The following is a 23,615-nucleotide window of genomic DNA, read 5'->3' on the forward strand; positions in this document are numbered from 1 at the left end:
CTGTGTCCCTAGTGCTCTGTGCCACTGGTTGATGGGAATAGTCAGTATCTGTTTAGTTAGACTGGTCAGTGGAAGACCCTGATCCTGAAAACCCTTGTCCAGGTGGATAATTGTACTATCTGGGCTGGGAAGATGCAACATCCAAAAACTATCATGATGTTAAATATGTTTTTGACTTTAGTGTGGCCAAGGCCAGTCATGTTAGCTGTTTGTCTGGGAGTAACCATGACCAGTTAACATGTGTTAAACAGGGCAGGCTCCAACTCTCCTAGCTGCCATCTTGTTTAACACATTTCCGAAGGTGATACATTTTCCCAGTGTGGATAACGCTAAGGAGACTGTTTGCATGCATAAATCTAAGCAGGTTTGCTGGCTCAGGGCCGAAGATGTCAGCCCTTGTAACAGGAGAGGCTTGGAGCAGAGGGTTCCTGTTAAATGTTTCTCTCCTTCAGATTCAAGGAAACATACTTTGCAGTTTTCAAAAATAAAATGGAATGACCAGAATAAATAATCCCCAGAGAGCTGAGTTTGCAGCTCAATAGAACCCCCTCCTCTGGATACAACACTGATTGGCCTGTGGTCTGCAATGAGGGGCAAGGACTGTTAACACCAGGCACCACGTTAAAGACAATGTCACTGTGTATGGCAGGCTGTCATTAAACAGGCCCGTGGCGCTAAGAAGAGACTATCTGCACTAGGATAGGGACAGGCTCCACTGTCAATCTAGCACCCCTGGCAGAGCAGGAGTGAAAGGTGGCAAGTGCCAGCCAGTGGTGGATCAACGTGTACACGCTGCCTATGTCACAGCACAGCAGAGGCTGAAAGTTGCTGTTAGAGGATCAAACAGGCAATAGATGGGTATGTTATAAATACCAGTGCATAGCTAGATAATTGCTCCCCATGGGACTGTTCTATTACCCGTCCGAGCAAGGGCCAGGTAATGTTGCAGGGTCTCCAAAGGCAGAATATTAGCTGTGAACCGGATCCTGCAAGCCCTTACTCATAAGTATTCCCATTGCACACAATAGGAGTTGGATCCTGCAATCAGATCTGTGTGGGTGGATCTCTGGGCCCAGGGAGAGCTTCAGTGCCAGGTCTGATAGCAGAACTGGGGCCACGTGAATAAGGGTTTACAAGATTCAATCCCAGGTTTACAATGTGTTTGTCTGTTTTACTGAGCCTCTGCAGGATCACTTCAGAGAGAAATATACTGAGTGCAAAATGAAGCAATTCTAAAAACTGAACTAAACTGCAATGGGCGTTAAATATTTCTTCCAGCAAGAGCGTCTGGGGTGGTTTCTTGTCAATAGGCAAATTCTTAACTACTCCAAATACAAAGTTCGGACTAAGCTAGTGTGTGGTGATTGTTTTTGCTGACTGATGGAGGCCCACATGCATGTCTGAAACAAAGGAGTTGTAGAGGATGACTCCTCTCATTAAAGAAAGAAAGAAAACTGGGTCTCACAGAGAGTGATTCTTGAAAGCGCAATCATTTTATTCATAGTATTGTTTAGTCCTATAAAAGAATAATCACCCACATATTTGCATTGTTTTTATTCCTGTTCTTAACATGGTGGATGAACGCAGTGCCCATGTCTGTTTCCTGCATTGAAAACTTCAGGCTATTGTACAGATTCAAATTAATTTGAAATTATAGTCCAGCAGACAAGGCTGGGAGTTAGAGTACCTGGGGTCTATTTTTGGTTCTGCCACTGACTTACTATGTGATTTTATGCAAGTTGCTTAGGCCCTGATCTTGCAAACACTTACATATGTGCTTAACTTTGATGGAAGTCAGTGGGATTATTCACAATATTAAAAGTTAAGCATGCGTGTAAGTGTTTGCAAGATTGGGGTCTTAATATCTCTTTGCTTTAGTCTTCTCATCAGTAAAGTGGAGATAATTGTACTTGTCTTCCTTTCTAAAGTGTTCTCTGAATTTCAGGTGAAGAGCTAAGTGACATTCATTTCTCCAGCCTTTGTTACTAAGAAAAAAAGAAACTCTTAAGGAAAAAGAAAACGTGGTCACAATTATATTTATTATATATTAAGGGTACATTTGCAAATAGTCTACAAAGTGTTCATAAATGTTACAAAGCATATTACAATCATGAAAAGGGTATAAGTCATAGTTACAAGGGACCTATGGCATTCTGTAATAACTGATTAACCATTTATTAAAACATCTATTCATAATTTATAAACCCTTTACAAACTCTTTGTAAATATACCCTTTATATAAAGTGTGACCAAGAACACACTGAATTTACTTTTTGATATTTTAAATATCACCACGCTAAAGTGCCTGCTTTGTTGTTCTCATCCATACAACCTTGTTTTTAAACTCATTTTTCAGGCAAACCCAAGGTGTATCAAGGTGTTCGAGTAAAGATTACCGTGAAAGAGTTATTGCAGCAGAGGAGGGCACGACAAGCAGCAACTGATGCCACTGTAAGGACAAAATACTAGCTTCTTCCATGTTGTAATTTAAGAATAAGAAACTATTTCTCTTCCATCGACTTAATGAACTCAGAGCCATAGGAGCAGACGCTGCTGATGCAGGCAAAACGGAGAGCTTGTCTTCAAGAGGAAAATGACCAATTTAGTTATTTCAGAATAACTCCCACAACTGGATGCTCTATTCTGGAATAAAAATTAGTTTGCTCTGGACTAGTTACTCTGCTCACTTTTATTCCAGAAGAGAGTGCCCCCATCCCCACAAGGGAGTTATTCTGGAATAGCTCAATTATACAGGAACAGCAGCTCTGGAATAACTCTGCTGGTCAATTTCCCCTGTGTAGACAAGACTTGACAGACAGGCCTGCTCAGAATCCCTATGGAGCAGCAGGGGAAAATGTCTGTTCTATCTGACTCAACCAAAGCCCCTGTTGCCCGCTTTGAGGACCCTCCCATGTAAAGCTCTGTGTGGTACTAAGACTCCCATCGTGTTCTCCTCTCCAAGAGGTAGCGCTCAGAGCCCAAAAGAATGTCATTCCTCCCCCCCACAAAAACCCCCAAAGGCCTTCCATTGTTCAGGGGCTCCTTCAGTCATCAGCCAGGGACTGAAGGCACCAGCTCTGCACAGCGTCCAGCTTCTGCTGGCCTCTTGGGAGGGTGCACAACCAAATCCTCCCAGGGCTGAATGTGCTGGCATCATACTGCTCCTAACTCCTGCTGGCCTAGGAAGGAGGGTCTTAGCTTGGATCCCCAAGGGCTAGAAGCCAGCTCCAAAACCAGTTGAAATCAACGCAAGTCTTTCCATTGACTTCAATGGACTTTGGACCAGGTCTCAAAAGCAGTGGTTCCATAGAACTCTCTGGCACTGGTGGCCTAAGAGCGAAAGGCCAAGCTCAGCTCTCTCCAGGTGTGCTGGATCCATGCCCAGGAATGAGCTCAGATCCCCCGTGTATTGTTCTGCCACTGCAGCAGCTATTATCCTGTGCAGAGGGAGTATCTCCGTGACACGAATTTTCCCAGGGGGCAAAACTCAAGAGTTTGTTTTCTTTCTTGATATGGAAACTTAAGAACGAAGAGGCTGATCTGTCAGCAAGAATTGGTAGCCTCTCATTAGAATCAGCTACTGTACCAGAGAGCTGGAGGGGAGTGAACTTGTTACCACTCTTTTAAAAAAAAGGCATGAGGGGTGATTTTGGCAATTTGTAGAGCAGTGTGCCTTACTTCATTATCAAGTGAATCAAACTAAACGATAATTAAAACTGAAGTTACAAAACACGACACAGGGACACACCAGCCTGGCTTCTGTGAAGGAATATCACACCTCTGTAATCTGTTGTAATTCTGAGCGTGTTAGCAAAACCGTGGCCGCAGGAGAACATCATGTATGTGGTAATCATGTAATCCTTTCACAGAGTGCCTCACAAGAGATTAGTCACCCTGAGGTGAAAGGCAAAGTGCTGTCAGGGGTGAGAAACTGGCCAGGAGACATGAACAGGGAAAAACGGTCAATTTTCAACGTGACCAAAGGTTAACATTGAGTGTCCAATGTTCTGTACCAGGACTGATGTTTATTGATGATCTAGACTAGGAGTGAACAGTGTGGTAGCCAAATTTGTAATGACATAAAATTAGTTAGGTTACTGAACACTGGAGGTTACGGTGAGGAATTTCACAGTGACCTAGCCAAGCTTGGTGAATGAGCAGCTGGCTCGCAACTGATGTTCAGTGTTGCCTGATAGAAGGTAGTTTCTGGTGCCCTGTTTTACTGCGCATGCATCTTCTATCTTTGTTGTCTCAAGGGGATAATTTTCTCCTTTAACATTTTTCTTTTCAGTTTGTTAAGGCTGGTAACAATGGAAATGTTGACTCTTATCTCTTAACCTGTACTAAAAAACCCTGGAAGGTGTTTGAAAATTTGGGATTTTTATAATGGGTAATGCAACTTTGTTCATGTTTAAAAAAAGGAAAAAAAAAAAAGAAAAAGAAAACCCCAGAGATGTATTTGCTTTTGTCTTGAAAGAAAGTTAGAAAGTGAGTATGAGCAAAGAGCCATTTAAATAGGGCTTGATCCCACTCCCATTTAAATAAATAAAAACACTTTACTGGTGCAGGATCAGGCCCTTAATGCAGGACACTCTGGCTGCAATCCAGTAAAGCACTTAAGCATGTGAATAGGCCCAGTGTGTGCTTGAAGTTATACACATGCTTAAGTGCTTTGTGGAATTAGGGCCTTTAATGCATTTCAAAACCATAAACTATTTGGAGAGAAGGAAAGGGTTAAGGAGACCTATATACTGATGCAGACTTGACACACAGAGAACACTCCACTTCTCTTGTAAGTGAGCCCTCTAGCTCAGGCTGCCCTGTGTTTTTGCATAAAGAGGTTGGTAAATCATTACTGCTTCCTGGTTCGTGACATTACAGCCTGGATGGTTTTCAGATTTAATCTCCCACCTCCTGCTCTCTGCAGCGGTTGATTGCACAAGAAGCTGAGCAGACTGCAACCTGCAACCACAAATAAAGAGGGTTGGTGAATGGAGCCCTCTAGCACTGAAATGCTGCAGCGTACTTGTCTCTTAAGTGTAAAGTCACCCCTTCTTTCTTCCTCTATAAAATGGCTAAGGACTTACATACTCTATAAATGTTCCAGCTGGGTGTTAAGAGGCTGGACTGAACTAGTCTTAATTTGCTATTCACTCAATGTTTACACTATGATTGTTCCATCTACTAAGGAGACCCAAAGCCGGTGGTGCAGGAGATTAGCTTTGTGCTTAACAGAATTTATACTAGTTATTATTTATTTGCATCGTGGGAGCCCCAGGGATCAGTGTCCCATTGTGTTAGGTACTGTGCATACGTGTAATGGAAAGCTAGACTTTAAGCGTTCTGCAGGACAGAACCTGCAAGTTAACTAAAACCCACTCTACTGTTAGTGGGGAGGTTACAGAGGCTACATATTGTGTATGTATAGACCAAACAGAGAATATCAATCTTGCCAACTCTTCCAGAACTGCCAGGATTTAAATAATGTTTTTTTCCCTCCCATAGAGAATAATTACAGTTTAAGTGTTAAATAACTGGGCAAACGTTAGGAAGTTCTTGATAGGGAAATCAGCCACTCTAACTCAGGAACATTTTGAATGGAAGAAATGAAGCTCTGATCAGCATAAGTTAAAACCATCTGGTCAGAAGAAGCCACAGTCTGAATAGCTAGAGTGAAGTCCCATTGAAGTCGATGGCAAACCTCACTTTTGTTTTCAGTGCAGCCAGGATTTCACCCATAATGTTGGATGTGATTTTCTAATAGGCTTATTGATTTGTAAGTTTCAGTTTACAAATCCTCAGGGAAAACAACATGATCAGTTTTCTTGTAAGTGTTGCAGTATTAGAGTAATCACACCTGTAGATTGCAAAGTAAAGTGTGCAGGGGAACAATTCAGTCTGGTGCGCATGTGTGGTGCTACACAGGGTAAGCGGCACTTGATTTTTTAGTTGTGTTTTAAACGCGTTAGCTAACACGATTATAAATTGTTCCTACTCGTGTTGAACCCTAGAGGTTTTTTTGTGTCATGTCCACACTAGAATTTACAATCCTGCTAATTAACAAATGTTAAAAACATGACTAAAACAAGTATAGACACATCTATGGTGAATTAACAGTAATGGAACAATGGAATGGACATCAGAGTAGCTACATATTTAACATTAGAACAATTCAGTGTAATGCACATCTATTGTTATCTGGGTGGCACTCTGGAACAATACAATGTTACACAGATTGAGAGTGCTACATAACTAACAGAACAACTGAATGTAATACACACAGGTAATAAAAACAACAATCATTAATGTTTGCATAAGTAAGTTTGAAAGGTAATTGTGACTTACCTCAATGTTCAGGAAAAAGATCTCCTTTGATCTCTTAAAACAGAAAGACTTGCATTTGCTATTTTCCTTCTGTTCTGTTTTGTCAGGTTTCCCGAGGCAGCAGCAGTGTCCAGTTTCCAGAATCTGTTTCTCCTCCCTGCACAGGTTGGTACAAAGAGCATCCCCCTTCTCCCCTCCCCCCACCTATTCCTCCAGTCCAAGTCTTTTTAGCTCTTGGTGCAAGGCTTGAGGCAAGCACTACCATTTAATTAGGAATCCAACCAATCAGAACCTGAAAAATGCTCACTAAATGCAGATGAGGATGCAGTAAGACAAGCAAGGTACATTTTGCCCTCACTCTAGCAGAAATTTTGTCTTCATATCCATGTAGTTTGCCTTTTCTACAGAGGATCAAAGCTCCAATTAGTCGGTAACATTTATTACCAGCAGAATAACACTGCCGTGGTGCCTTCATCAAGATTTCTATCTCTTGGTACTGCCTTCATCTGATTGTCAGATGGGACCAGAATGTTTTAAAGCGTTAGTTGTCTTGCCAATCATTTAGCTTCCAGCAGAGTCAGTTTCTCTCTTTCCCCCTCTCCCTGTAGAGTTCAGAAGGGGTGTCAGACTTTTCAACAGAGATGCATAAACAGCTCCTTCCTGGTTGACACCAATATCCAGGAGGTGGGAGAAAAAAATATTAGTTTGGACTTTTCAGATCTTTTATTCTCTAGATGTTGGTAGCTAAGAGATCCAGAAAGTTTCCCTGTTCATTTGTAAATGTGTGCATGTATACATTGTGTGGACAAGGAAACGCTTAAATAATAAATATTTGGGGTTTAAATTTGCTTATGTTAATATAGAAACTTGAGACGCACATAACCTTTTTCAGGCTGGTAAATCTTTCTCTCTCTTTTGGGTGCATGTTTTTTGCCCCACGGTCCAATTAAACACTTTGGTCCCAGTCCTGAAAACACTTACGCATGAGAGTAATGTTACACATGCTAGCAATCCCATTGAGATCAACAGGACTACCTGCATAGGTAAGTGTTTGCAAGATCAGGGCTTTGTTATTAACTGTTTGAGAACAGCTGAATTTAGCATGAAATGCAGTCAAGCCTAGAGGGCCAAATTCTTATTTACACCGCTCTGGTAATTGATACCCAGTACCAGAGTACTGCAGTGCAAAGAGGTCTTGGTGTAAATGAAAATCTGGCCCTAGAGCCTTTTCGACCCCTGCCCTCTTCCATATGACACCAGCTGAACCTAGGTCTGTGTCATCTACATACTCGCCAAATTTTTCAGAAGTAATGTAGGGACAGCTCTGGTCTCTCTCGAGTGTTTTGCCTCTGTCCTTGCTTATGAAGACGAGAAGCTATTTTTTGTTTTAAAGGAGACGTGCATCCCTGGAACACGGAGTTTAGCAGAGGCTAAAGGCAAAACCCAACTGTTAAAATAGCAGCAGCACAGCGCTGCGTTACATGCTCTCAGGGTTGCTTTGGATTTACTTTCAGAGTCAAGCTGCAATTTTCAAAGGAGTCTAAGGGAGTTGGATCCCACAATTTTCAAAAGCACTAAGTGACTTGGAGCCTAAGTCCCCATGGGAAACCAAGAGGACTTAAGCTCCCTAGTCATTCAGGCACTTCTGAAAAATTTCCCCCCATCCCGCATTGACTTTCAATGGGAACTAGGCACCTAACTCTCATAGAACCCTTTGGAAATCTCAGTCTACACTTGAAGAGCCTTTCCTCCATGTCTAGACTCACTGTGTTCCGTGGGACTGGTTGCCGCACAAGATGCTGCTCAGCACAGACCAGGGTATCCCAGTCTGACCCAAAGGAAACATACAGCTAGCTTAGCCTCCCTTTGTAAGCACAGGTACTGAACACTCTCCTTTTTTCTCTTCCTCTCCCAGCAGCTTATTTTGATGCAGAACCTGTCTCTTCTGCCCCCAACTATTTCCAGCCACGGCAGTTTCCAAATTGCATTTCCTGTGAAGAAAACCCAAGTTATTTGGAGCAACTGGTTGATACCTATCTTCAGACAGAGCCGCCTATGGACCCATCCCTGAGTGCTCTACAGACTTCTACCCACTATAACCCAGACACCTTCCTGTCAACCCCTCTCTGCTTTAACCAGAGCCTGGTAAGTTGGTTGCGTTCTTTACTGAGCTGGACTGGTGGTGTCTGTAGTTATAGCTTGCACCACCTTGAGCGAAATCACCTAAGCACGTCCAGCAAGGAAATCAAGAAGGGAAACGAAATGGGCAAAATAAAAATCCCCACTCCCTGAGGCTCTGGGCCAGTTTTGAACTGGTTTCATGGGCATGATTCATTTCCAACAACTCCACAGCTGGAGGGGAGAGTCTGGGATTCCATGTAGAATTGGGGCTTTCCCATATCCTGGGAGAGGGCATGAGGAACCTGTTGATCCTGACCTGAGGTTGCAGAATTGAGGCGTGTCACTTCCAATACACTATTCTCCCCTACCTGTAATCCATGGAACCTCTTTAGGGAGGGGCCAGGGGACAACCCCAATTCACCCCACTGGATCCTAAGGGTTAAATTAATGCCATTGACATGTTCATGAATAGCAAGATAGGAACTGCCAGACCAGGTCAGACCATTGTTCCACCTGGATCAGTATTCTGTTCTGATAGCTCCAGAGGCAGGTGCAAGAACCCCTGAAGTCGGCAGTAATGGAATAACCTGCCCACTACAAAGTTCCTTCCTGACCCTCCTCAGGTAGAGGTTGGCTTATGCTGTGAAACAGGAGGGTTTAAAACTGCATGTAACTAGCAGTTTAGAAAACAGCTACGTTTATAACATGTCATTTAGTGACATGCATTCTACATGCTCATGGCAGGAGGGTTAAAGGACCAACACCAAACAGAGTGCAGTGTCCTCAGATATCCCAGTTATTCATCAGAAAAAATTGTGGCAAAGCCAGTTACCCCAATGATGTCTTGCTGGAATTTGTTATTCTACACAAACTTGTATAGAACAGAACTGGGGCCGAGCAGCCCCTGTTCAGGGCTATCACCTGGCATATCTGGGACTTTTCTCTAGCATGCTCCTTTGTTGAGCACTAAGGCGCCGATCCTGCAGTGACTTGTATCCAGATGGACCCCTCTGTCAGCACAGACATTCGCTGAAGTCACCGGGACTCAGGGTGGGTGCAGAGGTCCTCGTGCACAGAGCTCATTGCAGGATCAGGGTGGTGTTTCCCGAAGAACCACACACACATTCTGACATCTTGATGAGTTCACAGTCACTTTGTGAAGCCCACTGATTTCAAAACTCTGGAACTATCAGTGGACCAGGGTAACTCCAGAATGGGGTGTGATGTGGTCATGCATTCAGGGCCTTGCAATTAAGAGTGTATTTTTTCTGGTCTGTGTAGTTATTTGAACACCCATTATTACTGACTTCATTTACCACCACATTTTCTTTTCTCTGCATTGTTATAGGTTCCTGGATCTCCTGCCTCGTCTGACCTGTCCAGCCCATTAGACTATAGCTACTCCCCACCTCAACTGCCTCCTTTTGCTCCACTGAACATCAGCCCTCTTTGTCCTCTAGACACCACGAACTACGGCTATCCTCTCGAGGAGTGCTCCCATCCGCAGTACAGCTGCTCCCCCTCTGCCTGTTATTGCTCATCCTGTGCCTCAGAGCACTTGGATACATTCAGAGTATCAGAGTATTTCCCTTATCCAAGTGCAGACTGTATGGACTATCCTGGCACCATGACAATGGCAGATGACTTCTTTAGAAGGGATAGAAACTACGACATCTGCTACAGTTAATGGAGATGATGGTTTTATATATATGTACATACGTACAGGTATCCAAATCAGCTAACTGCCTATGAACTATGCAAAACATCACTGTCTAACACAAAGTTCAGTTTACTCTACACTACTTCACCTGGTATGCTCCAGGTGTTAATTTAGTCCTCATGAGTAACAATGTTTTAAGACTCACAGCATTGCTCCAGTTGTCCTTCTGTCTTGTATTTCATAAAAAAAACAAAACAAAAAACAAACTAGCTTTCAGAGAATGCTTCACTAAACAAGTTTTTGTTATTACAAATAAATAATTTTGTACAGATTCCTGGAGCACATTCCTTCTTGTTAAGTTTATAAAAGATTCTTTAGGTTATTCTGAGGAAATCTGATTTTTTTTTCCAGCCACCGGGGGGTAGGAGGGGGTCGCTTCTGCTATAGTCAAAGGTCTTGCTCTTGCAAATACATATTTATGTGAGTAAAGTGGGGCCTTTGCACATGAAGTCAATGGGCCTCCTGGGGTTTGAAAAGTTACTCAGTTGTGTAAGTGATTGCTGGATCAGGACCAATGTTTTCTCTTCCAATCCATTTCTTATATTTCCCATCTGCTGTGAAGTGTGGGACGATTAGCCAATAAACACCTGCTGTCCATTTCACGGTACCTTTGTCACATGTCTGAATATACATGCATCCTTCCAACACTGAAGTACTCTCCTCCCAGTCTCACCAACTGTCATTGCAACAATTGTTCACTCCCCTTGGTCAAACTAATCAAAGACAGAACTTTTCCCAGGTGGTTGTTTTTATCTTAGATACACAACAAGCAAAATGTTAGATTTTCTGCACCATTGAAAAATCATGGAACCTCTAAATATCACAACAGGGCTGGGCTTTCAGAAGGAGACATCCACCAGGAATCCTTACCACACAGAGTTAGTGCTCGTTCACCTATGTGTAGAGGAAAACATTCGGCTGGAATTTTCAAAATGAGCCAAAGGGAGTTTTATTGCAGGGTGCATCTACTCTGCAAGTGAAGGTGCAGTTGTGGAATGGGTAGGCACACCAGGGCTAGCTTTAATCTAGCTAGCCCAGGTAACAATAGTAGTGAAGATGTGGTAGTGTGAGCTAGGAACATTTCATCTTAGCTACTATACATTGGAGCAACACCTGGCGTTTGGGATTTGGACTGCACAAGGAGAAATGGGGACAGATTCTCAGCTGGTGTAAATCAACAAATTGACTTCAAGAGATGTTGCATGCAGACCCTACATCTCTGTCTGAATTCACTGGAGCTATGCTGATTTACACCACTGAGGAGCTTGCCAATGGTGTTTTAACAAACTGCAGGCTCCCTACGTCACTGTAGAAATGACATCTCCTTAGGGCAATGCATCTTCCTGAAATGTCACAGTCTGCTCAGAACCATTTGTCACTTTAAAGGACAGCCAGCTGAAACAAAAAAGCAGCGCTTTAATGATGATTTAATCTAAGTGGATAAGTTATTGTCTGGTTAGATCTGCCAAGCCTTCTTGCTTCTCCACACTTTCAGCTCTCATTACAATTGCCAGTCCAAGTGCCAGGGTTTTAAATGAGAAAATTCTCATGTCGGAAGCCTCATTACCCCAATGTTCGCACAACCTCAGCTCTTTCCTAGCCAGTGTCCCCATGCTCTTCTGATAGAGCAGAAGGAGTAAGATTCATGTTCAATTAATCCTCCAGCCACAAGTAGAATTTAGAAAGGAATAAGCATTTCCCCAAATTAAACCCAAACCAACAAAACAATCTCCATGGATCATTCAAATACATCTTCTCAGGTAAGAAAAAAACATGAGTACCAAGTAAAACTCACCACTCCAGGTTCAAGATTAGCCCTCTTCTAAAACCAGCATCTTTTCCTTCACAAGCTGTGAATATTACCTCTTTTCCATCCTTTCGATTACCTGTAGCGCTACCAAATTCACAGTCCATTTTGGTCAATTTCACAGTCATAGGATTTAAAAAATCCTAAATTTCACGATTTCAGCTATTTAAATCTGAAATTTCATGGTGGTGTAATTGTAGAGGTCCTGACCCAAAAAGGATTCATGGCAGGGGGGGCAAGGTTATTGTGGGGGGGGTGCGGTACTGCTACCCTTACTTCTGCACTGCTGCCTGCAGAGCTGGGCCCTCACTTGGCAGCTGCCCCTCTCCGGCCACCCAGCTCTGAAGGGAGCACAGAAGTAAAGGTCGCAATACCACGGCCCCCTAAAATGAATTTGCGACCCCCCGTGCAGCTCCCTTTTGGGTCAGGACCCCCAATTTGAGAAACGCTGGTCTCCCCCATGAAATCTGTATAGTATAGGGTAAAAGCACACAAAAGACCAGATTTCACAAGGAGGGGGAGACCAGATTTCATGGTCCGTGATGCGTTTTTCATGGACATGAATTTGGTAGGGCCCTACTTACCTGAAAGTCTGCCTGTTGTTCTGTCATCATCATCCCACTTCCTTTCTCTTCCATTTCCTTCCTTTGACCCTGCTCTCCTACCAATTCAATCTCCATTCACCTTGCAACTCCAGTTCGCTCTATAGGGTCTAATGCCACTCACTAGCTTACCTTCACTGAAGGGTGGAGGTCTTACAAGCGACCCATTCACTGGATGTTGGTAGAACCCTCTGTTTGTGACTGGGGTGACAACTGCATGGAGCATAATGAATCACAATAGGATTCTGTAAGCATCAGAAGACTAACGATGAGATTTTCCAGCGTGAACATGGACCAGATCCTCAGACTTTATAAATTGGGAAAGTTCAATTGAGTGAGGTGGAATGACACCAGTTTCCACCAGCTGAGGCTCTGGACCCATTTGTATAAACATCTGATTCTTCTGAAATTTCCACCCCTCTCCCCCAAACTCCCAGTTCCTTGCATAGCAGGGAAGTGACAGCACAGCCTGTCTGCTGCCAAATTCCTCCTTCCCTCCCACATCTCCATCCAGGGCATCTCCCCACTTTGAACCCCCTTGTGCATCAAATCCTCATTCTTGCCCTCCGGACTCTATCCCCTGCTTTTCTCTCCTCTCCTGCCACTCTCACTCTGCTAGTCCCACTTCCCTTCATTTCCACTGGCTCTTTCTCCCAGACGGCTCCCTCCACCACCTGCCTGAAATATCCTGCCTGGCCCTGTTCATCACATAATTTGTCCCTCTATTGACTAATCCTGCTTTTCCCCACAGTCTCACTCTGCTGTGTCACACTCTGTTTGATGATGTACGAGAACAATGCTAGTGAATAAATGTAACACTTACAGGCACCAATATCATATATACCATGCAAAATAAGCCCATTCCCTCTCTCTCACCACCCATCCTGCCCTGTGCCTGGTCATCACTCCCTGCACCACCCAGATCTCATATGCCCCATGGCAGGAATGGCGTCTGTCTTCTCTATAAAGAGAGCCACACACACCTATGGCATTAGACACACATGTTTAACAATATCACAAGAATACATCATGAAACTGTATCATTATTTGTGATGCAAGCCTGCTGAGGTGGTGAGTAGAGGGGGCTGGTACAGAAGCTGGCTGTGCCTGCTTTTCACCACAGAATGACATTTGTCTGCTGATCAGCTAAGACCGGAGTCCATCCCCTTCACACTGGCTTAGTGGTGTCAAAGGGACAGAGAACAAACTAGAATCTGGTCCAGGATATCAAAGTCAGGGTTCCTGTAGTAACAGTATTCCGGCCATATTCGTCACACAGGTATATATTTAGCTGTTTATGCAGTAAAGCAAAATTCTAAGTGTGCCCTGGGAAGCGGGGTGAGCTGCAGAACCCGTAACTGAGAATTTCCTGCTGTTTGCAGTCTCAGCCTTACCGCAGTGGTGCACTGAATATATTAGTAGATGAAACAGAGAGCGATTGCCTGCTGGCTCAGTAAAACAATGACCTCTGCTGGCTCCCATTATTAACAAGCTGTGTTAGCCATAACTTTAATAGTGCTTCCTTCTGGCCTCTTTCACTTTGAATTTTAATTTAAAAGCTTAAGGTTGAGCATTCCCCATGAAGTTTTTTTTGTAAAATGCAAAGTTTGAAGGTGCCTGTGTACCCTTGGATTGCTTGTGGGATTAGAGATGGTAGTTTTCAGAGTTGTCTTTTTTCCTCCATGCTAAATGAAACCCACCAGCATTATTATTTTGTCACCTCCTGAAACCTACTGAATCCACTAGCGTGGGTTGAAAAGTTTTCAACAAAGCTTTTTTCGAATCAAAACATGCTGTTCATGAAATGGAATTGTTTGCTGGTCAGCCACAGAATACGCTGTCTCCGGACTTTTCACAACCTATGGAGGGCATGTTTTCCTTTCCTGGGGACTGGAGTAGATTGATGTGTTACTGCTCAGATTTGCAGCTAGGTGAAGCTACATAGCGAGAACCAAGATTCTGATACAGGGGAAAGATCTTCCTTCTGCTGGCTGGTTTACCGAATGCAGCAGCAACTCTTCCAAACCTTGGCTTGAAAAATTTGGCAATTTAGACTAAAATCTATCATTCTGTCTGTGCCGATTTTTATACTGTGCCCATCACCGTATGACCTGAGGACCTGATTATGTGTTTGCAGTTCTTGGCCCCACACATTTGTCCATGGAAATTGGTCAGATTTAGTTACGTGTGTAGAGGCTTGTAGAAATTAATAGTTTGAAGAGTTAAAGGGTGAATTGAGATGGTCAGAGCCAACCCAGGGCATAGATGCTCAATTCCCATTAAAATTAATAGGAATAAGGTGATCAAATCTGCTCCTCCGTTTTCAAAGTGTTAGCCTGAGTTTGTGAGGACTAGTCAAATGGTCTTTATTACATCCAATAAAATAATGCACAAAAAAGTAAGAGGAAAATGTAAAAATACGGAGACTAAAACATCCTTCGCTGAGTCATCTTCCTGGAATGCAATTAATAAGGACTCACAACTTGCAATTAACATACTTCAAGCCAAGTATCAGACGACCAGTGCCTGCTAGGAAATCCGCGCCTGCATTTCAGTGCGACGGTGTGACAGGTGCACTGAGGCACAGTGTGTTTTCTAGGGTTAGTGGTAGGCATATGGCCCAGGGCTACACCCTGCCAGACTATTACATGTTTATGACATGCCCGTGTCTCTCTCCTATCTGATTGCAGTTGCATGGAATTTAAATAATAAAGATTAAATACTTTTTCTCAGCTAAGGATTAGCTGCCGTGCACCAGGGAAATTATGTTTCTTGGTTATTCTATAAACAACGATTACACACTACACTTTACGAGTGCTGCTTTACACTTGCATGGCAGTCAGTGAAATTATTCATAGCAATAAGCTCTAAACCTAGTAGTAAACATTTGTAGGATCAAGAGCCCATTGTTATTAATTCACCGGCATTTGTTATTTGTATTGCATTAACGCCTAGAGGTCCCAATGGAGATCAGGGCTATGTACTGTACAAGCATCTGGTAAGGGACAGTCTCTGCCCTTAAGAGCTCACAGTCTAAGTAAGGAAGACAGACAGATGGAGTATTTTCCCCATTTTACAGATGAGGAATTGAGTCATGGGGGCTTGTCCACAGTACAGAGCTTTGCTAGTATAGTTATGCTAGCATAGCTCCTCAGTGGGGACTTGGCATAAGACAACAGAAGTTCTTCCCACTAAAAATCCCCAGCTTTGTTTCCGGTCAATTGAAACATTTTGTTTCAATAAAATCAAAGTCATTCATTCCAATTTCTACTTATTTTACATTACATCCAATTTTTAAAAATTGAAATGAAAGGTCATTGTGAAATAGAGAAACAAAGTGTTCCATTCCAAAATGGACCTTAGCAAAGCGCTTTTTTCAATTTCTCTTGCAAAATGAACTTCTGCTGAAATCAATATATTTCCGCAAAGCATTTATCTTCCAACGAATTGGCGTTGTCCAACAGAAAAACCAGAAAGGGTGCCTTAACACTCACTCCCAGGCAGTGGTTCTCAACTTTTCCAGACTACTGTACTCCTTTCAGGAGTCTTATTTGGCTCGTGTACCCTCAAGTTTCCCCTCACTTAAAAACTACTTGCTTCCAAAATCAGACATAAAAATAAAAACAAATGTCACAGCCACACTAGTACTGAAAAATTGCTTATTTTATCATTCGTACCATATAATTATATAAAATAAATCAACTGGAATACAAATATTGTACTTACATTGCAGTGCATAGCATATAGAGCAGCGTAAACAAGTCATTGTCTGTAGGAAATTTTAGTTTATACTGATTTTGCTCGTGCTTTTTATGTAGCCTGTTGTAAAACTAGGCAAATCTCTAGATGAGTTGATGCACCCCCTGGAAGACCTCTGCGTACCCCCCCGGGGTAGGCGTACCCCTGGTTGAGAACCACTGCTCCAGGGCACGCTTATGCTGCCCGAGTGGTATAAAGGGAGCTTAATATAAATGAGAAGCAGGCCCTAGATAAACACCTTCCAATGGTGAAATTCATCCCTTGTGCAGGAAGTTGGCATGAGGTCCAGGCACCGCTGCAGACAGGGTTTGACAGGCAGAGAGGCAAGGGGCCCGATTCTGATTCCTGCGGCTTTGCACCTTGTGCAAAGTGAATTCACAGGGGGGTGTAAACACTACTATACTTTGCATAGCTGTAAACGACTGTACAAGATAAAGGGCAGCAGGGAACCAGACCCTAGGTGACCATTATACTTTTTAAGTCTGATTGTCATTTACACTAGTACCCTTTTACTTTGCTCTGCCAGAGTTTCAGGCCCTTGAAGTGGGTGGAAATTGCAAATAATGTTCACATTAAGGTCCATTTACCCTCACCAATTTGGGTCTCAGCTCTCCACACACTGAAGATGTGCTAGAGATGCAGCTGAGCCCTCCAGCCAAGTGACAAGCAAAACAATCCCTTCTGGGATAGCAACAGGGCAACTAAAAATGTCCCAACAAACAAACGGTCCTTCTGCCATTCAGGCGTTTCTCTTCAACCCACTCTCAGGGCCCTACTCCCAGCCCCTTCCTGGGTTACCTGGGAGAGTCTTCTGGCTCTGGGACACAGCATTCAGCCCCCAGGCTGGTTCCCTGAAGTACTGTTCACAGCTCCTTCTGGGCTCTGTTCCTTGCATCCTTCCCCACGCTGGTATGAAGCGCCAGGCCCCTGAGGAACTGGGCCCCTGAAGCACCCAGCTTCCTACAGCTCAGGGCCTGCCCACTCCTTGTGGTTCCACTCCATTCCACTACAGAGCACCCAGCCTCCAGCAGACCCTAGCTCAGGGCTCACCTGACCCTCCTTAGTCCTGTTCCTCAGGCTGGGAACCAGCTAATTAATTATGGCACAGGGGTGGCCGATCTCATCTCTCCTTAAAGGAGCCAGTCACCCTATGATGGGTGTAAAGAGGCCTTAGCGTAACTGAGAATTATAGATCCATAGACTAAAAGGCCAGAAGGGGCCATTGTGATCACCTAGTCTGACTCCTGTATAACACAGGCCAGAGACCTGCCCCACAATAATTCCTAGAGCGGATCTTTTAGAAAAAAACATCTGCTTGTGAGTTAGGGAGAAGGATTTCAGAGTAGCCAGCAGTGTGAAGGGGAAAGTGAGCCCCACAGCTTGTCAGGGATCCCCAGGGATGTGCTCTGCTCTCTCCTCAGAGACTTAAGAGCCACAGGGTGTGCAGGTTCACCCCTCGCTGCTCCCGGAGGGGGCCTATGGAGGAAGAATGCTGTGCATCACTCCAGGGTCAATGCAGCAGAGCTGTTGGAGTGGAACGTGGTGTTGGAGCCCAGATGAAGGCCAGAGGCCTGGCAATCACAGGCCATGTTTCTGTCCCTGTCCTTTACAAATTCAGGGCTCAGAACTGACACCATTTTTTTTTATTTTTTATTTTTGGTCTTTCATCGACCTTTGGAATAATGCCATCAGTCATGCGTTTCTGCAATTTTGTCTATTATTTTTGAGTCCAAGCCTAGGACGGCAAACATGTTACAGACTTTTGTTTGTGTTTTGGGTTGTTATGTTTCCAGGTCCTCAAGTCTTTCATTCGTTTCAGATGATTCATTCAGTGCAAGTAAAAACTTGCTGATTATTGAGCCACAGATGGACTGTCTATTAACATCAGAAAGAAATGACAGAAGGAGACAATTCATCAAAGGTTGCTCCTGGGCTTTTTCAACAATAAGGAATGCAGGACTTTTTTAAATTTTTTTTTTATTTTTTGTATTTTTTGTTTTTCAATTTTGTTTAAAAGAAAACACTTTGGGCCAGGTTCTCAGTTGATATAAACTGGCAGAGCACCACTGGAGTTACACTGATTTGCATCCGCTGAGAATTTGGCCAATGTTTATATAATAAATATAGATTATATAGTTTGCATATAAAATATTGATATTTTATTTTAAGATAATTCCCTTCTTATAAGAAATTGAGACTTAAACCATTAACAAACCTAATGTCTGGACCCCAATTTCAAACTGCACTGTGCAGATTTAGGTAAGACAAAACCTCTTAAATTAGGGCTTTCTGCTAATGCCCTGTTTAATCCATCAAATAATAGTTCCTTGCTTTCAACTACAGACCATTTGGAGATTTTCCATAGTGCTAATTCTCTATGCCTTTGTTTAATGGTAACAGTGCCTTCTGAGTAACAACCTATGCTAAGTCAAAGGTAGGAAAGGATAAACCTGGACAAAACAGAGGGCCAAATTCTACCATCCTTTCTCACGGTGTGTAGTGCCTTATTGCTTGAACAATTGCATTGAAATCAACAGGAATCTCTCTCTCTTGCAGAGTAAGGTACTACTGAATGAGTGAAATTCAGCTCTGTGCAGTCAGCAGAAGCCTATGCACTAGTACATAAATCCTATTTTGAGGGCGTAAGAGGGACTTAATGGTGCACAGGTGTAGTGCTGTTTCTCTGCACAGTGGTCATTTTCACTCTAGAAGAGGAAAAGGTGCTTTATTTTCAAATGGTTTCTTTACCTGTTATCTGGATTCAACAGCTTTGCTGCCAAGTGTCTCGGGCTCTGATCCAAAGCCTTTGATATCAATGAAATCACTCCCATTGATTTCAGTGGGCTTTGGATCAGTACATGCATCGAAAACCTAAGACATGCCCATATTCCTATAGGGAAAAGCTTATTACAAGTGGAGCGTACCATTTTAAAAAATAACCTTTCCTTTTAAATATTTATTTTGCAGGAACACTGGATCTGACCGGATTACATTAACACCACTTTGCACCTATCTGTCCATCTAAAGGGGCCTTAAAATGGACATAAATTACAGTTATGCTTATTTTAAAGCTTCTATTCAATGCCAGAGTTGTGTAAAAGGGCCTCAGTGTAACAAAGAAGCAGGCCTGTTTGACATTCTGCTGTTCTTAGCAGTCATCATGTTATGCACACACACCAATGTATAGCTTTCAGCAACTAGCAGTGATTTCCAATAACATCATCATTCCAGAGGGACATTTCACACACTAATGTTCAGAAAAGAATGGCTGAAAGAGGCACTTTGAGAGTTGCATGCTCCAATAGATAAGACCCTGGCCTGGAATGCGGTAGACCTATGTTCTATTTCCCAGCTGTTGCACTGATTCACTGTCTGGCACTGGGCAAGTCATTGTACCTCCCCGTGCCTCAGTTTCCCCATCTGTAAAATGGAGATAGTGAAATTTTCCCTCCATTGTAAAGAATTTTGAACTATACAGATGAAAAGTGCTATACAAGAGCTATGTGTTGTTGTTATTAAGGGTTAAATATTAAACATGTTAAAGAAAGTAATTAGGGGAGCTAATAATTTATACACTCATTAATTCAAGAATGGTTTATTCCATGTATTGTATGATGGTATCCAATTCATTTCACAAATAAGGATTTCCACATAAAAATCGGCATGAGTGGTTGCATTAAAGTGTATTAAATGCTCAGTGTTATTCACAGATTTCTGATGGTAGCAAGTTAAACAACTGCATTTATTTATTTATTTGCATTTACACGTGTCACCCATTGAACATTCACTCGTGCATGCATTCATTCCCACGCTGGAGTTTCTTACAGCATAGCTTCAAAATGAGAAGGCATGTGCTTTGGCTGATTTGTGCCTGAATGTATGCAAATATATGCAAATATACAAGCTACTCTTTTTTTTTTTTTTTGGTTAGAGGATGTTGGCAGGTACGTAGACGTGATGCAGTGAAAGGAAGTAGCCAAGTAGTAGGGAGGGAAAGGTTTGAGGAAGGCTAAGAGTTACAGCAATCTGTAATTACAATACCTATAGCAGTGTTTCTGAAGAGCTTTAGTCTAACCCTGCTGAACATTTGGCTAAACGTTCTTTTTCAAAACCCCTAAGTAACTTATGAGCCTAAGTCTCAGTGCAAATCACTAGTGATTCCCAATGCAACAGCATCATTCAAGAGGGACACACTGAGCGCTAATGTTCAAAAAGCGAAGGCTGAGTCACTTTCCAATAGCTAAGATGCTGGGACTTAGGCTCCTAAGTCACATAGATGCTGCAAAAAAACTAAAATAAAAAAAATTTTAAAAAAAGTATCCTTTACCTTTCTGTTTACACTGGCTAAAAATTCATTTGTGCTACAATGAGAAATAGTGAGGTACAATCAAAATGCTTTCTAGTCAACTTATTAAATATAATTAATGAAAATTACCATCTGTGATACTGATTGTCAGAATGTCACCTTTACTCCCCCTCATTTCTATTGACTCATGAGAGGCATTATTTTCAGTCTACGATTGCATAGCAACCCACAAATCTTTCCATAGAAAGAATCTACTACAATACACATTCCGCTAAGAATGTTACTATGAATATTCTCCATTCATGCTTTGGGCCTTATTCCTGCAATGAATCCCACTTTGCCCACAGTGGAAGCCCACAGTGAATGGGCAGACTGGGGCTTCCCTACATTCCCCAATGCCATGTTTGTCCTTTGGGACCATTGGCAACCCTCAGACTGCTCTAAATTACACCATGGGACTGGAATAACACAGAGTGAGCTGAGGATTTGAGAGAGTACAGAGATGAGCTCACGCCACCTTTTCACCCTCCTCCCAGACCTCGTGCTCCTTGGCTGCAGATGAGATGAATCTAGCTTCTTGTATTTTAATGCTTTCAGGACCATAATTCCTGCTATGATTGACAGTGTTGTATAGATTATTCTGATTGGAAATATTGAATGAGCATCCTGAATGTTGGTCACTATTCTGGGTAATTTCCTCGGTTTAAGTAATTTGTTTTGTAAAGAATAATTTTAACACATTTGAAATGAAATAGATGCCTGAAAACAAAACCCAGCAGGCTTTTCTTCAGACATCTGATTTTCTGGGTTACTTTTACCATCAGTTGGGGGCATATGACTGACAGTCTAGGTTTGATGCTGATGATTTTGCCTTTGTGATTAATCTAACTAAACTAATTAAGCAGGTTAGATAACGTCACCATGTTTGCCAGTGATCATTACCTGTCTTCTGTAGGACAAAGTGATTTCCTGCACTCTTTTAACTACATGATTGGAGCTGCAAAATCCCATTAATCATTGCAAATACTGTAGGAGGATAGTCCTAAAAGAAGAGAAGAACTCAAATGATCAGCCGGGTCTGTTATTTTTACATACAGGAACTGTTGTTAAATTAACTTTTCTGAATGCTAAATAGAATATGTGGGTTAGATTCTCAGCTGGTGTAAATTAGTGCAGCTGTATTGACTTCAGCGGAGTTATGCTAACCTACACCACCTGAGGATCTGGTCCTGCATGTTTATCCTTGTGAGCATTTGTTTTCCCCCCTTAGAGTCAGAAGCACGATACCTAAGCTTTCAAGTGTGGCTACTTCAATATTCTCATGCAAAATACTGAGGAACAGAACTGATAGTAGCTTCATGGACAAGAGGAATTTTCACTTTAGATGTCTTAGGTTCAGACGTACTGGTGGTCACACAGGTGAACTATGACAATGCCATAGACTCATAGACTTTAAGGCCAGAAGGGACCACCATGATCATCTAGTCTGACCTCCTGCACATGGCAGGCCACATAACCTCACCCACCCACTCCTGTTATAGACCCCTAACTTCTGGCTGAGTTTCTGAAGTCCTCAAATCATGACTTAAAGACTTCAAGTGACAGAGAATCCACCATTTAAACTAGTTTAAATCTGTAAGTGATTCATACGATGGTGAGCTCAACTTAGTGGCTACAGCACATTTGCATCATACAGTTCATCACTGAAGTCTTTGGATTTTCATAGACTTTAAGGCCAGAAGGGGCAGTTAGAATCTGACCTCCTGCATAACAAAGGCCACAGAATTTCACCCAGTAATCGCTGTCACTGAGGCCAACAACTTGTGGCAAAACTAGAATGTATCTTTTAGAAAGTCATTCAGTCTTGATTTAAAGACTTCAAGTTTTTCTGAAAGGAGGTGCCTTCTCAGGAAACCAAGGCAAAACCCTGTCTGAATTGGCAGGTGATCTAGGATCTCGCGTTTCGACGGCAGGTAACAAATGCTGACGTGACTCTCCCTTTCTTCAGCAAATGCCTGACCTGCCAACAAATATAAAGACTTAATATACCTCATGTAAAATTGTGGGTGAATGCGTACATGGCGGATGTATATGATCCCACTGTCAATTAGAATGGGCTCCAGTGACCTTTTCACAAATGCAGGCACTGTAAACAGCAGGCAATGTGCTGACAGTTCCCTAAGATCTCCAGAGCATCCATTAATACTTCTGTTATGCTCCTTGGCTATGGAATTGCCAAAGTAGGCATTGCCCTTTGTGTGCACCCCCCAGTACAGGGGAGACCCAAATTCGCTGTAACAGAGGAGAGCCTATCTGGCATAATAGCTAGCCCTATTCACTTGGGAATGGTGACAGAGGCTTTCTTCACCTGAAACAGCTGCAGAGGGAACTGTGCGTGTGTGAGAGAGAGAGGATGGCCTCTGGGATGACCCCCATTGGCTTCAATAGGCCATGGATTAGGTCCTAACTGTAGGAAGCCACTGTAGCAAGACGAGTTCTTCTTTACTCCAGCTTGGAACAACCACAACAACACTGGAGTTGGAAATTCTTCTTACTCTTTATGGAGCAGTGACAATTTCTCTCCTCCTCCCCTGTTTAGATAGAACAGAGGAGGAGGGGGACGGGAGAATCCCACTGAAATACTGTATTTAGGCCAAGATTTTCAAAAGTGACTGGTGATTTTCAGTGCCCAACTTGACATACCTTAAAGGAGCCTGATTTTCAGAGGGTGGTTGCTCAGCATTTACTGCAAATCAGGGCCCTTTAAAAGGTCTCAAGTTGAACCCCTGAAGATGGAAGTACCCCAAATCAACAGTCATTTTTGAAAATCTGGGCCTTAATGCCTAGCTGATGGATGGTAATTGCTGGGGATCTGGAGAATTAGCACAGTGGAGACTCCACTATGAATGGAATGAAGGTCCATTGTTTCAGAGGCTTTCAATCGGGGAATTTCAGTAGCAAAATTTCCCTATAACT

At 42.8% G+C, this 23,615-nt stretch overlaps 2 protein-coding genes across 3 annotated transcripts in view; one reads left to right on the forward strand and one right to left on the reverse strand.

Annotated features, from left to right (window-relative positions):
- The first annotated feature begins 2,137 nt into the window (after positions 1-2,137).
- Positions 2,138-10,132, forward strand: COLCA2 (colorectal cancer associated 2). The gene is made up of 4 exons (XM_043533888.1): positions 2,138-2,451; positions 6,432-6,489; positions 8,290-8,469; positions 9,794-10,132. The coding sequence occupies exons 1-4, from the start codon at positions 2,444-2,446 to the stop codon at positions 10,130-10,132; spliced, it is 585 nt and encodes a 194-aa protein (XP_043389823.1). The 5' UTR covers positions 2,138-2,443.
- The window catches only part of POU2AF1 (POU class 2 homeobox associating factor 1), a 63,996-nt gene continuing 44,006 nt past the window's right edge, over positions 3,626-23,615 (reverse strand). For both annotated transcript variants that reach the window (XM_043533885.1, XM_043533886.1), the window contains 2 exons: positions 6,346-22,659; positions 3,626-4,962 (listed from right to left, as the gene is read on the reverse strand). In XM_043533885.1, coding sequence (XP_043389820.1) covers positions 22,588-22,659 — 72 coding nt within the window. In that variant the 3' untranslated portion in view covers positions 3,626-4,962; positions 6,346-22,587. The remainder of the gene's footprint in view (positions 4,963-6,345; positions 22,660-23,615) is intronic.

The sequence above is a fragment of the Chelonia mydas genome, chromosome 22, assembly GCF_015237465.2.
Source record: "Chelonia mydas isolate rCheMyd1 chromosome 22, rCheMyd1.pri.v2, whole genome shotgun sequence".
NCBI classification, from domain to species: domain Eukaryota; kingdom Metazoa; phylum Chordata; order Testudines; family Cheloniidae; genus Chelonia; species Chelonia mydas.